This window comes from Musa acuminata, chromosome BXJ1-9 (genome assembly GCF_036884655.1).
Source record: "Musa acuminata AAA Group cultivar baxijiao chromosome BXJ1-9, Cavendish_Baxijiao_AAA, whole genome shotgun sequence".
Taxonomy (NCBI): domain Eukaryota; kingdom Viridiplantae; phylum Streptophyta; class Magnoliopsida; order Zingiberales; family Musaceae; genus Musa; species Musa acuminata.
In genome coordinates, this window is record NC_088335.1 from 4139422 (window position 1) to 4156570 (window position 17149).

At 37.8% G+C, this 17149-nt stretch overlaps 2 protein-coding genes across 2 annotated transcripts; both read left to right on the plus strand.

The window, feature by feature from the left end:
• Positions 1 to 1581: 1581 nt before the first annotated feature.
• Positions 1582 to 13922, plus strand: LOC103997101 (phospho-N-acetylmuramoyl-pentapeptide-transferase homolog). Its single transcript, XM_009418243.3, has 8 exons — positions 1582 to 1915; positions 2016 to 2093; positions 2192 to 2415; positions 9802 to 10252; positions 10383 to 10447; positions 11408 to 11601; positions 12783 to 12991; positions 13718 to 13922. Exons 1-8 carry the CDS (start codon positions 1802 to 1804, stop codon positions 13898 to 13900), a joined length of 1518 nt encoding a protein of 505 aa, XP_009416518.2. The 5' UTR covers positions 1582 to 1801; the 3' UTR covers positions 13901 to 13922.
• A 2234-nt stretch (positions 13923 to 16156) lies between these two features.
• On the plus strand, positions 16157 to 16948 carry LOC103997102 (uncharacterized). Its single transcript, XM_009418245.3, has one exon. It carries the CDS (start codon positions 16210 to 16212, stop codon positions 16846 to 16848), a length of 639 nt encoding a protein of 212 aa, XP_009416520.3. The 5' UTR covers positions 16157 to 16209; the 3' UTR covers positions 16849 to 16948.
• The last annotated feature ends 201 nt before the right edge of the window (positions 16949 to 17149 follow it).

The following is a 17149-nucleotide window of genomic DNA, read 5'->3' on the forward strand; positions in this document are numbered from 1 at the left end:
CTCTTTTGTGGACGGTGTGAGCACTTCATGTTCTCTGAATCACTTAATCTTGTTTTTGTTGGTCAAATATAGCAATCACGTTCTTTTTTTTGAAGCGCTTTTTTTTTTGGGTTGCTCATCCCCAGCTCGAACAAGCTTGAGCTAAATTATGTTTCATCGTTGAAGCACGCACTTGCTGGGAATTTGAGTGGTCTCAATCGACTTCTTCCATGTTTTTGCTCTTATCCATTTGTCTCCAAAAAAGCAATTTAATATAAGTACGGAACAGTTATTCATCGAGTAAGTGATTCAACAATGTCAATATATTAGTTTTTTTGCTGAAAGGGTTCAAAAGTGAAACAAAAGCTACCGATGGAACGCACGTTTCCAACCCGTAACACCGGGTTGCGGCGGGCTTCGCATAATGGGCCCACTTGTAGGATCCATCTGAGGCCCAAAAGTTCCTTGAAAACGGACACTTCTGCTCGGCCGGACCGAATCACCCCCTAAAAGTTTGCGGGAACCGGGGACGATCGGGGTCCACGTGCGTTGGTTTCCCGTCCGTCTTTGACCGGACACGTCAGCCAAGAAACTCCACTCGGCTGATTCGATCAGTCTGACTTCCTTTTCGCCGGTTGCATTGCCAGGCAATCTTTGTCACTCCCCACAGTCACATAATATTCTCGTAATTTATGTTTCAGAATTAATTCTATCCAATTATATCGGCCATATGTCATGGATCATAGATGTGACACAGTCAAGCACGAGGCCACAGTAGCCAGACACTAAAAAATCCATCATCATCTCTCTTCCTTCTTGTATCGCCAAAACTCCCAGCTAATTTCATATTAGTTAGATGTTCTATCTCTGTTTTTATATTTTAAATTTTTATATTAAAATTACTATAGTTATTAAACTGAAACTCTAGACTCATTTATCATAATATTATTGATCTTATCGATAAAAATATATTAAAAAATAAATAAATAAAAATTTATTCGTTATAGTGATGGACGATGATATCATTGAGACTCATGAGTGATTATTGTTGATGAGAAAAGACAAGAGAGATAAGAATTACTCTGTATTTATTCTTGTTATCTAATTCTAATATAGTCACTTGTAACTTTACTGATATATATATATATATATATATATATATATACATCATTCGTCATCATCAATTGACGTGATGATAAAATATTAAAATTACATATATCATCCCCCAACGATACCCACATATTTTGTCATCGTTCTTCTTATCCTCACATACATCGTCCATCATCACAAATGTTATTTATCATCATCATCAATTAAAATATTTAAATTATTATTTTTTCTATTTCGACATAGATATTTTAATTTTATAATTATAAAAAATTAATATAAAAAAATTATACCTAAGAATCAGAATGCTAAATTGATATAACGAATCCCTAAACCCGCACGGCCATAGAAAATCTGATTCAGACGGATGATAGCACGAGAAAAAAAATCCTAATCCCTGCAGATCTTTAACGCAGATCACGCTGCGAAGGAAAGCGAGACCCGTGGATTTCACGTTATTACCGGACGAGCGATTCCGAACACATCAAATCAACCGCGGGCCGCCGTCCATTCGATGATGCGTCACTTGTATCTCTCTTTGTCGCCAACAGAAGAAGGTCGCTGTTCGCTCCGGCTTTGCGTTTTCGATGCTGCGGAGAGGTGCAAATGCGGAGGACTTTATTTTGGCCTATAAATACCCCGACGTCATTTATTTCTCCGCCCCCTTTCGACTCCATTGCTCCGTTCCGATCGATTCCTCGGTGCCATCCTCCTCATGTGCTCTACCCGTCTCGTCCTCCTCGGGTTTCATCAAACCCTAAGCATCTCCGCTTCGCCCGCGTCGACGAGAGTGCGGATTTCTTCTGCCAGCTTCCCATCCATCTTTCCTGTTAGTATTCCGCGCTCGCCTATTTCGTCTCTGATTGCTTTTAGCTATTGATTCGTTTGAATCTTCCTGAATTCGATTTTCCGCTTTTTCTCTCGTGTAGCGACGTGGATTCAGATTCGATGGGCAGAGGTGCTGGCTACGACGGTCATTTGTTCCGTTTGCTTTCTCTTTTGATGAGGTTTTTCCTATTTCTTCTTCCGTTTATTGGTAATTTAGGGTTCTATTTCGTCCTGAATCGAAGGCCAATCTTATTTCCATGCTTGATTTGCGTTTCAGGATTCGGGCCTTCCCACGCTTATGGAAGACAGCAACGGGGTTTCCGGGGGGAATTCGTCGTATCTAGCTTCAAGCGAGGACGAAGACAGCGACGCAGACCTTATTGTTCAACCTACCGCTGATGTCGAATTGAGATCGAACAAGGAACGTTTTGAAACTCCCGATTCTTCTATAACTGTGGCCGCCCACCGTTTTGCAACCCTTCGAGGGCGGAGGAAGAAAAGGTGCGTGTTTCTGATTAAGAGCTCTGGAACGAATTCTTGAAGTAATCTTCTGAAGTTTTTAATGGTTGGCAAATGGATTGGCAGGAGATACATTTGTAAGAAATTTTAATGAAGCCAACTTGTGTTTCTAAATCATTGTAATAGAAACACAATAAAACTAATGCGGAAACGAAATAGCGTACCTCCAGCCATTGTCGCCAAGAATTTCTGCAGAGGTTTCTTCTTGAACTTTGGTTCTTCTCGGCTCAGAACTCTCGCTTTAGATGGTGTAAGAAAGCCTTTCGCTTCAAAGAGATGATTGAGCCAAGGGACCAAAATCCTCATGTATATATAGATGTTCTCCCATCAAGAACATTTATCATCACCAACTCATAACGTTCAAGAATTAATTCAAATTTGTAACGTTTGGACCATAATGAAGAACTTAATGATATTAAATATTTAATTTAATAATAACGGTTTCATACATAAAGAATAAGAAACTGAAATCATTTAAACCATAATAAATAAAGAAATTCATGATAATGAATTATGAATCTTAATAAGAACGATTACGTTATTATTAAATAAGATATTTAATAATAACCGTTACATTCTCCCACTTGGTCCATACGTTTATCTTAATAATTTGAATTAATCTTTCTCGAACAACTTTCTTAAGAAATAAATACATGAATCATAGCGATAAGTCCTCTAAGAGCGAGTATTATCATCCATGTATCACGATGTATTTAGTTTCTTAATCTTAATGTGGTAATATTACTTTATGAATAAACCTTATGTTTATTCTTGGTCCAACAACAATTTATTTTCTCAAAATAATATGCACATAAATGAGAAAATTTCACAATATATAAGAGTTTCAATATCATTACAAAGTGGAACTAAGTCCCATTTTCTTTACATGATCCTTGAATTTTAGAGGTGGCATGCCTTTAGTCAAAGGATCAGCAATCATCAATTCAGTGCTAATGTGCTCAATGACCACTTTCTTTTCTTTTACACGTTCTCTTATGGCTAAATACTTAATGTCGATGTGTTTACTTCGACTTCCACTTTTATTGTTTTTAGCAATAAAGACAGCAGCTGAATTGTCACAGAAAATTCTTAATGGCCTAGAAATAGAATCTATGATTCTAAAAGCCCAGAAATGAAACTCTTAAGCCATACACCATGTGAAGTAGCCTCAAAGCAGGAGACAAACTCAGCTTTCATGGTAGAAGTAGCAGTCAAGGTCTGCTTAGCGCTTCTCCAAGAAATAGCTCCACCGGCCATCATAAAAATATATCCTGATGTTGATTTACGAGAATCAACACAACCGGCGAAGTCTGAATCTGAGTAACCAATCACATCCAGATTGTCTGTATGTCTATACATAAGCATGTAATCTTTGGTTCCTTGTAGATACCTCATCACTTTCTTTGCAGCTCTCCAGTGGTCCATACCTGGATTACTCTGATATCGACCTAGCATCCCCACAATAAATGCAATATCAGGTCTAGTACAGACCTGAGCATACATAAGGCTTCCTACGACAGAAGCATATGGGATGTTTTTCATTGATTCCCTTTCAAAATTGTTCTTTGGGCATTGGTTCAAATTGAACCTATCACCTTTCACAATGGGAGCAACATTTGGTGAACAATCCTTCATCCGAAATCTTTCTAAAAGTTTATCAATATAGGTTTCTTGTGATAGACCTAAAATGTCTCGAGGTCTATCTCTATAGATCTTAATGCCAATGACATAAGATGCTTCACCCATATCCTTCATGTCAAAATTTTTAGAAAGAAATTGTTTCACCTCATGCAGCAAATCCTTATCATTGGTTGCAAGCAAAATATCATCTACGTATAAAACAAGAAAACATATTTTACTCCCACTAACCTTCTGGTATATGCATTGATCCATGAGATTTTCAACAAATCCGAATGAAGAAATCACTTCATGAAATTTAAAATACCATTGGCGGGAGGCTTGTTTTAAGCCGTATATAGACTTCCTAAGCTTGCAAACCAAGTGCTCACCAACACTAGAGGAGAAACCTTCAGGTTGTTTCATATAAACCTCTTCCTCTAGATCTCCATTAAGAAATGCTGTTTTCACATCCATTTGTTGCAACTCAAGGTCAAAATGAGCAACTAATGCTAAAATAATACGCAGAGAATCTTTCTTAGATACAGGAGAAAATGTCTCCGTATAATCGATTCCCTTTTTTTGAGTAAATCCCTTTGCAACAAGTCTTGCCTTGTATCTCTCAATGTTGCCTAACGAATCTTTCTTAGTTTTAAAGACTCATTTACAACCAATGGCCTTTGCTTCATTAGGCAACTCTACAAGATCCCAGACTCCATTGCTCATCATGAAATTCATCTCTTCTTTCATAGCATCATGCCACAAATTTGACCTTTTGCAACTCATGGCTTGTGAAAATGTTTCAGGATCATTTTTGGCTCCAATATTATAGTCAGATTCTTGTAAATATACAACATAATCACTAGGAATTGCTGATCTTTTATTTCTAGTAGATCTTCTTAATGTTGTACCAATGGTTCCTTGAGGAACTTGTGGTTCAACTAGTTGTTCAGGAGCTTGTTGTAATTCCTGAACTGCTTGATCTATTAGAATACTATCAACAACTTGTGGAATTTCAATGATTGGTTGTTCAGCACTAGTTTGTACTTGAGGAGTGCTATGCACTATAACCAATCTATCATTTGATGTGGAAGGTTGAGATTCTATATGATCATGTGCGGAAACTATGTTCCTGAAATGATCGCTCCCACTAATCACATCATCCTCAAGAAATTTAGCGTTTCTTGATTCCACAATCCTAGTTGTGTGAGATGGACAATAGAACTTGTAACCTTTGGACTTTTCGGCATATCCAATGAAATACCCACTAATAGTCCTCGGGTCCAGTTTCTTCTCTTGTGGATTATATATCCTAACTTCAGACGGACATCCCCAAACGCGCATATGTCGCAAACTTGGTTTCCAACCTTTCCATAGTTCAAATGGTGTCTTTTGGACAGCCTTGGTTCGAACTCGGTTTAATATATACACAGCCGTTTTTAATGCTTCAGTCCACAAGAACTTAGGAAGATTGGAGTTGCTAAGCATACTCCGCACCATGTCCAATAATGTTCGGTTTCTTCTTTCTGCAACACCATTCTGGTCTGGAGAACCAGGCATAGTGTATTGGGCAATAATCCCATGTTCTTGAAGAAACTTAGCAAAAGGACCAGGTGCTTGTCCATTTTCAGTATATCTACCATAATATTCTCCACCCCTATCTGATCTCACAATTTTAATTTGCTTACCACATTGGTTCTTAACTTCAGCCTTAAAGACTTTGAAGGCATCCAATGCTTCATTTTTATTATGAAGCAAATATATATACATATATCGTGAGTAATCATCTATAAAGGAGATGAAGTATTTCTGACCATGTATGTCCATGTCTGGACAACATATATCAGTATGAATTATTTCTAATAAGTTTGAACTCCCATTAGCACCCATTTTGGACTTATTGGTCTGTTTTCCTTTAATACAGTCCACACAAGTCTTAAAATTAGTAAAATCAAGAGTACTAAGTACCCCATCTTTAACTAATCTTTTAATTCTCTCTATGGAGATATGTCCTAATCTCCGATGCCATAATATAGAGGAGTCCTCATTAATATTACACCTCTTAATGCCAGCGTGAACATGCATTGAACCTTGAGTATTATCATTTTGTAATAAAATACGGTAAAGACCGTCAGACAAAATACCATTCCCAACACAATCAGATTTATATAATAAACGAAATGATGTGTCTTTAAAATTAAAGGAATATCTAAATGGTACGAGTCTGGAAACAGAAATTAAGTTTCGTGAGAAACTTGGTACATAAAAGGTTCTTTCCAATTTTAAAACAAAAGCACTACTTAAAGTTAAAATGCATGTTTCAATTGCTTCCACATGTGAGCCCATCTTATTTCCTGATAAGATGCTTTGCTCACTTCCCACTGGCTTCCTTAGGTTTTGCATACCCTGCAAAGAGTTTGCAATATGGATTGTTGATCCAGAGTCAATCCACCAGGTGTTAATATTAACATTGACCATATTAGATTCATAACATACATATGAGGTTGGTTTACCTTTCTTTTCAAGCCATTGTTGGAATTTCGTACATTCCTTCTTCATGTGTCCCTTTCTTTTACAAAAGAAACACCTTGCTTCTTTCTTGATATCAGCTTGGGGTGGTATTTTACCTTTTCCCTGCTGATAAGCTTTTTGATTGGCTTGATGTTTGTCAGTTTTGTTCTTCCCTCGAGTGGTTACCATCAATGCACTCTCACCCAATTCCATTACTAGCCTCTCTTCTTCTTGAACACACATGGTCATTAATTCATTAATTGACCATTTGTCCTTATGTGTATTGTATGAAATTTTAAAAGGGCTATATTGAGGTGGAAGGGTGTTCAGAATATAGTGCACCAGGAAGGATTCTGATATATTAACCTCAAGTTTCTTAAGTTGAGCCGCAATATCTCGCATTTACATTATGTGCTCACGCACACCCTTTATGTTGGTGAGTCTAAGGGATGAAAATTTCATTATAAGGGTGCTTGCTAGTGCCTTATCCGAAGTGATGAATTGTTCATCGATAGCCTTTAGCAATTCTCGGACATTTTCATGCTGGTCAACATAACCACGTATGCCAGCAGTTATCTTAGTTTTGATAAACATCACGCTGAGCCGATTGGATCGCTCCCATCGCTCATATAACGCGATCTCGGTTAGAGTGCTGGTATCAATGACTATAGGTGGTTCGTCTTTTCTAATAGCATAATCAATATCCATCCACCCTAAATGGAGGAGAACCCTCTCCTTCCATATCTTATAGTTATCACCACTAAGTTCGGGAATATCACATCGAATATCAGAGAAATTAACAGTTTGAGAAACTGCATAAAATCAAACATGCTTATGTCAAAATTTGAAGCTTAATAGACTAAATTACATGTTTTACCAATGTGAAACATGCCAAAAATATGAATCTCATGACATAAAAATTGCCTGTGGGCTAAATTTTTAATTCAAATAGATTCAAATGATCTTTATGATAAAACTATCAAATTATATTCCAATTCATAATCCCTGTGGGTAAATTATGAAAATAATCTGATATTTTATCCTGATTAATTATATTAAATATAATAAAAGATCCTGTGGGATAACAATTATTATACGAAATATAATCAATCACAATATGATGTCTAGTTACTTATGTGATCCTTATTTTAACTTTATATATAATTTTAATTAATTAAGGATGCTGTGGCTAATTCTTAATTAATTAAGATTATATGGATCACTAGACATTTTAAACATAAAAAATTTGCTCATAAACATAATTTAATATAACTAAATATGCATACATAATATGAGCATTTTACCGACTAAAAATGTTGAAAATGATATTTCCTCATGATTTTCAATAAAATATATCAAGAAGTTTCCAAGAAGAAACCAAAATCAAATCATTTTCATGGCATAAAAATGAAAACTTTTTCAAGGCAGAGGTCATTCGGCTCTGATACCAAATGTAAGAAATTTTAATGAAGCCAACTTGTGTTTCTAAATCATTGTAATAGAAACACAATAAAACTAATGCGGAAACGAAATAGCGTACCTCCAGCCATTGTCGCCAAGAATTTCTGCAGAGGTTTCTTCTTGAACTTTGGTTCTTCTCGGCTCAGAACTCTCGCTTTAGATGGTGTAAGAAAGCCTTTCGCTTCAAAGAGATGATTGAGCCAAGGGACCAAAATCCTCATGTATATATAGATGTTCTCCCATCAAGAACATTTATCATCACCAACTCATAACGTTCAAGAATTAATTCAAATTTGTAACGTTTGGACCATAATGAAGAACTTAATGATATTAAATATTTAATTTAATAATAACGGTTTCATACATAAAGAATAAGAAACTGAAATCATTTAAACCATAATAAATAAAGAAATTCATGATAATGAATTATGAATCTTAATAAGAACGATTACGTTATTATTAAATAAGATATTTAATAATAACCGTTACAACATTTGCCATAACAGGCATTATCTGTTTTATAGATCATAACATCTTGTAGCATGCAATTTATTTTCACTACTTCTATTTGACATTTAGACTGGGCATCAAGTTATTTTTAGCAAACTACTCGGTGTGCCTCACTTCACCTGACTTGTTACCCGACCATATTTGGCTGTACCATGAGCATGAGTCGCATTGCCATCTTTAGTATATATGATAAGTACAATACTTGCAATGTTTTGTGCACATTTTTGGTTTCTAAAGAAAACTACTCGTTCCATTCAAATATTACATTACATGCGTACGTGACATTTATTATAGAACTTATGACTTTTTTACTCTGCATGTTGTGCCTTTATCACTAGGATGTCTTCTCATTGACTACTTTGTACATTACATTTGTGCATGCTTTTGTTGATTTCCTCTAATGATCCTTTTCTAGAAATGAAACTTTTGTAATTTCTTGTGCACCTTTTCCTTTATATTTTTTCTCTGAAAATGGCAAAATTTATAAACTTTTATGCATTTTACTATTTATGCACTTATAAGGATGTTCTTCCTGGTACTCATTCTTGGTTCTCACCTCCAGGTGTCTTGATGATCTTCATCTACTATATTGGTGCAAATACTAGAAAGTATAAATTTATGATTTCTTGTGTCACATCTTTTGTCCCAAAATATGCATTTCAAGTGAGCAACTTTCTACTTGCAAACCAACTGAACATATAGTGATTTGCAGTAATGGAGCTAACATGTTTTTTGTTTCTTTTTGGTTGGGGTTGTCAGTGAGGTCGGGCACGGTTGCATCATTTATACACTAAAGTTAGCGCATAGGCATATGATTAAAATTGAAAAGATTCAATAGAATTGACAGGAAAATTAATATGATATAATGTAAATATACATTAAGACGCTGTGTGATGTAAAAGACCTACATAGTAAGAAATCACACATCATGACGTAACAAATAGTATTTGATGATAGCTTACAATTTAAGATACAACTGAACATCTAAAAGTTAGATGATGGATTGTAAGTAGTTGCATACACTTTTGACATAAACAATGCCCAAAATAAAAACAACAAAACAAAACATTTATGAGCACCATATTTTTGTTTATCTTTGGCAACATGAAATTCTTTACACTTATGTAGATATTTGTATAATATTTCCTATGCTTTTATCAAGAAAAATCTTTTCCAATGCATCAAAGTAATTGTTTATTCTGAATAGGCATCCACAGCACTCTTTTCCTCGATTGCTGACTTTGGTTTTGTTGATTCTTCCATTGTCAGAACACAAAAGGGAATTTTAATCAGCATGAGTTTGGTAGCTTTCCTGCTTGTGTTCCTTTTATTCTTTGATTGGTGTTCATGGCGGATTGTGAGGATGCCCTTGGAACCATTTTTCTTAACACACCCTTTCACACTATCAGCAGCTTTGTCAGCATTTGCTGGATTTATTTTTGTCCCTATCGTTGATAGCATGAGGATTCATCAGGTCCTTCGGAAGGAAGGGCCAGCTTCTCATACGTCTAAAAGGGGAACCCCAACAATGGGTGGGTTATTTTTCATACCTATCGGTATCATTGTTGCTAGTATCAAAGCTGGTGAAAGGTCTACTGCTGTTTCTGGAGCAGCAGTCGCCACTATTGCATTTGCAGCAATTGGATTGCTTGATGATCTTCTAAGTTGTATTAAGAGTCATAATTATGGCTTGCCAGGCTGGGCAAAATTAGGTTTGCAGGTACAATTCTCCATCTCTATATTTGTATGACTTTTGCATCAAAAGAAATCACACGCATCATATATAGTGTACAAATGATGTCAGTTCCCAGATGCTTTTATCTGATTATGTTTGTTGGGGCTGTTGACAGGTAATTGCTGCAACATGGTTTTCCTTTTGGTTGGACTCGGCACATATATCAACACCATACAACATGTATAGTTTCTTGTAACCAACAAGATCATCATGTTTGGGTGGTGAACAATGATCTGATTACTTCCCTTTTTCTTACTCTTATTGCTTATACTGCATAAAGTCTTTTCGCATTTAATAAGATTATTAGAACTGGGATTATAATTAGTCCAGTTATGCCCAAAAAAAATCATAGATAACTGCAATAAATATGGCCAATTCAACCAATCAACTGGCACAATTAGTCATAGCATGATATTCCATCGATCCACTACCCCACCTGTTTAGATCTGTGTTTCCTTGTCAATGTTATTAATTCTTCCTTTAAACTTTGATATTGATGGATGTGGATGGAGAATGATTTGGTTTACATACAGATGTGTTACTGATTTGTTGCATGGTTTGACCATTTGAGATGGTATTGAGGGTAACTTAAGAAGACAATAACTTGTATATGAGAATCCTAAATGATAATAATCTACATATTTTCTGGTTCTTTTAGCAAGCATCATGCTGTAAGAATCTTGAAAGAATGAAGTTAATTGTGAATAGTCAGTTGCTTTCATTTATACTCCATCATCGAGATAAAATTTAGATCATATCCCTTCTGTAAGGTAGGAGTTCTGTTGTGAAGTCTATGAGTTGTGGTTTAAGATGTCATCCACCAATTGAATAAAATTTAATCTATTCTTCTTCTGAAGCAACTAATTCTTTCCAAACAAACATGATACAACTTCTGTGCTGCACTGTGCTTATTTGCTTCTCATATAGCATGGATATTGGATTTTGATTGCTTTCAAAATGGACACTAGTGATACTTTTGCAGGAAGCTAGGGTTGTTTCCTTTGCTATATCTTTATTCCTCACACATCCTTCTTTTGTTCTTTTCTCCCCAAACCTTGTGATGATGAATACCACATCCTGTTATGTCAGATATAGTGTATATCCTGATTCTTTTTTTACTTTCCTGATGTTTGATTGAAGGAAATTTTTGGTTCCTCTTCCTCCTCCAATGGGAATAATGTATCTGGGGAAGTTCTATCTAGTATTGACGGTATTCTGTTTTGCCTCAATGACTAACGGTGTTAACTTGACTGATGGACTTGATGGCTTGGCTGGCGGGTGCGCTGCATTGGCCTTTATAGGGATGTCTGTAGCTGTCCTTGCAATATGTCCTGGTAAGTATAATAACTGGCAATTTAATGTCAATGATGTTTGTGACACTTATCCGAAGTTTGCATATCTCTCTTTTCGTGAACAAATGTAATACTATTCTGTACTACCTATTTTATACAAAATTTTTGTCTATATACATTGTTCAGGTGCATGCAATATTCTTCAATGCAAATTTATGGTCATTGTTGTGCATGCTCGTTCTCTTGATCAATCCCCCTTGCTATAAATTATAGCTCAAGGAGAAGTTTTTGTTCGACTTGCAATTAAGACTTCTAGTGTTAGTGCTCTAGTGTCTTGTTTTTTTTCTTTGATAAATGCACCTTGCATTTTATTGTACATTAACGCTTAAAAAAGATATGCCCACAGAGCATTACACGTAAATGAGACCATAGCTGCTGATTTAACATTCAATTTGGCTCTCATGTCTATGACTTGATTTCTTCAACAAATAGACATGTGGTAACTCCATATCAAAAGCGGAAAGTGGGCTATGTTGGTCTATAAGACTTGATGGGCTTATATACCTGCAACATATGTTTAGCCACATGCTTGATGACCCACTATAATCATATTTTTACTGGTGGGTTTGGTTTTTCGGATTGGGTTGTGACAATGACAATTGATATTAGACTGGACCTAATAGGACCTAGTAGTATGCGTGTATGGTAAGTGACTCAAAGAAAGAAAGAGCTATCTGTAGAAATGATGACATAACCACCACTGGATAATGAGCCTCACATGCCACGTAAGGGATGTGTTTGTTATTGGGTCCTGATGAAGACGTCAAGCTTATGAGTATGATTTCTCAGTTAGTCTGAAAATAGAAAAGGGAGGTCAGTTACATTGATAAAGTTTGATGGGCTTACTACTACTAATATTGTGGGTTTAGCAAGTCGACCTAAGTATTTAAAGATCCATTGTTTTTGGGTTTTTGAGCCAGTGGGCCAATTTGGCCAACTTGTGAAAACATGTTTGGATTGTGATTAGAGGATTTAAATTCAATATAACTCAATTGTGAGGTTACTTCTTTACAAGTTTAGTGACTAGGATTCAAGTTAGAAGTCATGACCCCACCTCTTGTCCACATTGGTGGGTGCCTCATGCATTGACCATTTTTATAATACTATCTTCTTATTAGGTTCCAAAAAGCTAACAATATTTTTACTGTTTCATCACCCAACAGATCTTGCAGTTTTTGGATCTTCAATGGCTGGAGCCTGTGTAGGATTTCTATTTCATAACAGATACAAGGCTTCCATTTTTATGGGAGACACTGGATCTTTGGCACTGGGCGGTGCATTAGCTGCAATGGCTGCTTTGTCAGGAATGTTCTTTCCGTTATTCATAGCTTCTGGTACCTTTTTGGTGGAAGTTCTATCAGTCATAGTGCAGGTATGCTGATTTAAGCTTGACGTTTATCTGATGCATTATCAACTCTCAATATTAGCATAGTTATGGAATACGATGGCCCTGTGATTTTAGTATATGGCTGTCTCCCATTGATGTTGTCCACATCTTTTCCTGTTAGTGCTGTTTGTCATTAAACGTAACATCTCTAGGATTTGATTCATCTACTTATTTACAGAAGGATGTAACACTTTTATCTGTTTTGAGGAGATTGTGTTAATGTCTTCATGAAATATCATTGTTCTTCTAGTACAAGTTTTGTCACACACTACAAGTGGGATAAGGTTTGAGCTAGTTTATGATGCTAGGTAGGTATACTACTGCCAATTTAAACATTTTGGACCATGTTGTTCAGGCCTATACTAATTTAATAGATCACTTAGGCCTATATTAATTTTGGGCCATCATTATAATTCTCTTCTAGCACAAGTGAAATAACTATGTTTAGCTTGAATACATTAACCTGTTACAATGAGAAAAATAAACTGATCCTCGCCAGTCAGATCATGACAGTTTCATATGATAAACAAACTCAGTTAAGATAGTTCTCCTTGGGAAATATCCAGCGGTAGACATTTGACCGCATTCGATGCTGTATCTTTCTTGCACTCGGGGGACATACCTTCATTCTGAGAGTGATGGAAAGCATTGTTGTCATCCCATGCCTGTTTCTAAATTATTGCATCATTCTAAGCATGTTATTTTCTGCAGGTTCTCTTCAAGAAGGCCACAGAAGTCTTGTATGGGACTAGAAGGCGCATCTTTCTGATGGCACCTATCCACCATCACTTTGAATTGTGTGGAATTAGTGAACCAATAATTGTTGCCGGTGCATATGTGTTATCATTCATCTTGGCAATTTTTGCTGGATATGTTGGATTATTTTCAGCTTGAAGTGCAAATTTTTCTTCAGGTATCTTGTCATCTGTAATTGTTTTGGCTCAGAGCTAATTCATGGTAAGCTATGTGGTCCAAGATGGCCTTTATACTAGACAAGTTTTGTAGCAAATCCTGTCTGGCCATTTCAAAATGAGCAGTGAGGAGAGATCAGTTTGTAGGCAAGATGCAGATAAGAGATAAAAGCAGATTCACAGAGGTTGTCTCCTGTAAATAATTGGATGACATAATTTCGCCTAGTAGTTGGCTAAAACATTTTCTTTTTCAAAAGGTCATCCATTTTGATCCTTGGTGGATGTAAAGATGATACATTGTGGTGAGCTTTGAGTGAATACTTACCTCTTACACAACGATGTAAAGGTCATCCATCCGGTCGCCGTTGGCTGGTTATGCTGAAAGCCAAGAGCAGGGCTGCCCAGAAACTGTGTGCTGAACATTGGCGGGCTCACCACATCCCAAAAGTTGAGCTGGCCTTCGAACACCAAGCAATGCTGCCTTTCCTCCATTCGTTGAATCAAATAGTTTTGTATTCTTTCTCGGCTATTGTGCCTTGTTGATTCAGGATTTGGAAGAATCAGCATCCTTGATGTGACCGCGTCCAAAGTGGTATTGTCTTTACTTGCCTCTTTTGACATTTTAGACTCGCTAGATAACTGCGCATCTACGGTGGGGACAGCATCCAGACACGTTCGTAGCAGTGCGATGCGTGTTTTCCCAAACAACATAAACAACAGGTAAGGGGTATAGCATTCTTCCAGACCAAGATGCCGACTCCGCATCGTTGTCGGCTGGTCGTTGTTAACTGGCCGTCATATATGGTTGTCGGCCCCCGCTGCTCATGTCTGTTAATTGTTTCATGACCCCTTTTTATTTTTTGACCTTTAAAAACAGGATTGATTCTTCTTCCACTCTTGAGTTTTGCAAGGACAGTCCCTTCAGCATGCACCAAAACGTGCAACATCAATTCGAGTCACAGGAAACTGTTGTTACAAAGAAAAATGCTTATTTTGAAGAACATGGTTAGAGATAATCTCATGAAAAAGAAAGAAAAAAATAAATAAATAAAGACGACGAAACAATAAAAGAGGAAAAAGCAAAGGGTAGAAGATTTGACGCGACGCTTAATCCGGTGAGAAAGCTTATGTAATCTCCAGGAACCATATCAGTTGTTTCAATCCCTTGTTACAACCTGTTATCCCATCTCAAATTAAAATTTGACTGTCAAATTCAATTTCTTCCTTTGGTGATGTTCTGATACAACGCTTAGATTAAGCTGTTGGATTCTCTTCCACCAACCACTACTGTAACCGCATCTACCACTCATTTGGACCTATAATTTACTTAATCACACAGCAAGGATCAACTGTTCTAATATGCCTTCCTATCTAATAGGATGAAAAGCTATCAAAGCAACCAACCACTACCACAGTACTGCTAAATTTGTTGTTGTTTTTTTTTTTTGTTCCAAGTAATACGTTTTGCAGTCAGGAAAAGGACATGACGTCTTTATTTTTTACATCCTTTCTAATGCTCAACGTGTTTTTAAATCGGTGTTGAATGGAAGTTTTCTTTCGAGATCTGCAGCTATGATTGCTCCTAATTATGTTGTATGCCATGATTCTGATCATAATTGCATCCACATCACATCGGGCAAACTATCATGCTAAATGTGTTGACGCTTCATGCAGGGCTTTCAACTCATACTGTTTCATCACCGAGATGAGAGCAGTCACTTGACTACGCAAGTATGACAGTAGACGAGCGAGCCGCATGTGATGGAGACTCCCAAATGGGCGGCTGTGAATGGGATGGTGGTGGGTTCATGTCTCATCTCTCAGAGATGCGTAGGACATTGGAACATGTCCTCAACTCCCCCCACCCTCCCAACATCTTCATGTGCTGTTGTTATGTTGGGTGCAGTCACAACTCAAGATAAAATGACTGCCATATTTTTTTCCATGCAGCAACTCAACAATCTTATCCATATTCTCTTGAAAACACTTTGCCCCTTTTCTTATATGATTTCTTTCGAATCATTGACTGTTCTGAAGAAGAGCGCTGCATCCTCTTTCTTATCTATTCATTCGCTGAGCCCCACGTACTCGTTTATGTCTGTGCCTCATGATGCCTGCTACTCATGTTTCATGTGCTCCGAAACCCACCTATGCTTTAGCTTAGCTGGAAAGGCCGGTTGGATTGGTGAGTCAGGCTCTCCATCCATCTCTCCGCATGGGAGAGAGAGAGAGAGAGAGAGAGAGAGAGAGAGGGAGGGGTAGCGAGCGAGTTAGGTGGTCATCACTTTAGGCATGCCACTGGCGAAGTTATCCATGACGCTTCCACTACAAGCATTATATAACCTAATGGAACCTTGTCATGTCATCACCAGCAGGCTCGCCTCATCTCCTTTCTCATCCTTCTGTGCTCATATGGAAGCAGCCGGTGATAGAGAGCCGTGGGAGGCGGCCCTTGACGATGCAACGTTGGACGTGCTGACGGAGATCGATGGCACCCTTCAGATGGAGCTGTCGGACGACAAACACGGGGAAGAGGCCGACGACGACAGGCTCGGGCCGGTGATCCGGTCTCTCGAAGCCGAGATCTCCGCTGCTGCCGCCGCCGCCGCCGGTTCGGTAGCGGGTTGCAGCAATGGCGATACGATGCTGGAGTCGGGTCACCACCACGAGGACTGCGAGGACTGCAGACTGGACGACATTCTATCAGGTCCTGACAGCCATGGCTGCTCGACGTCGTCGACGTACCTCGTCGAGGACCCCTTTGGCTGGGTGGAGATGGAGGCGGCGGGCGTGGGATCTCCATGCAGTGACCTGGTCGATTGGTATGCCGACGAGTGCATCAGCGACCAGGTCGGGGTGGTGGGTCATGGCGAAGCAAGATGTCACTCGACTTCGTACTACAGCGAGCAGTACACATCCCTGTGGGAGTAAAGACGAGTTAGACTCTTACGTACATGTAAAACCATATGTATATGTCTTACATTACAGCAGAGTAGCAAATAAATCAGAAGGGGTCGTCTCCTATTTTGCAGTCGTTTTGGTATAACAAAGCAACTATTCAATCGCATCGGACGGTTAGGAGATCATTTTCGATAAAACGATGGACTTTTAATCGCTAGCAAAAATCTGAACCATTCACTCGCATCGAACGGTCAGGAGATTATTCTCGATAGCTTAGGGAAATGTTGTGAATAAAAAATGGGCTTTCAATTATCGGGCCCATTTGGCCCAA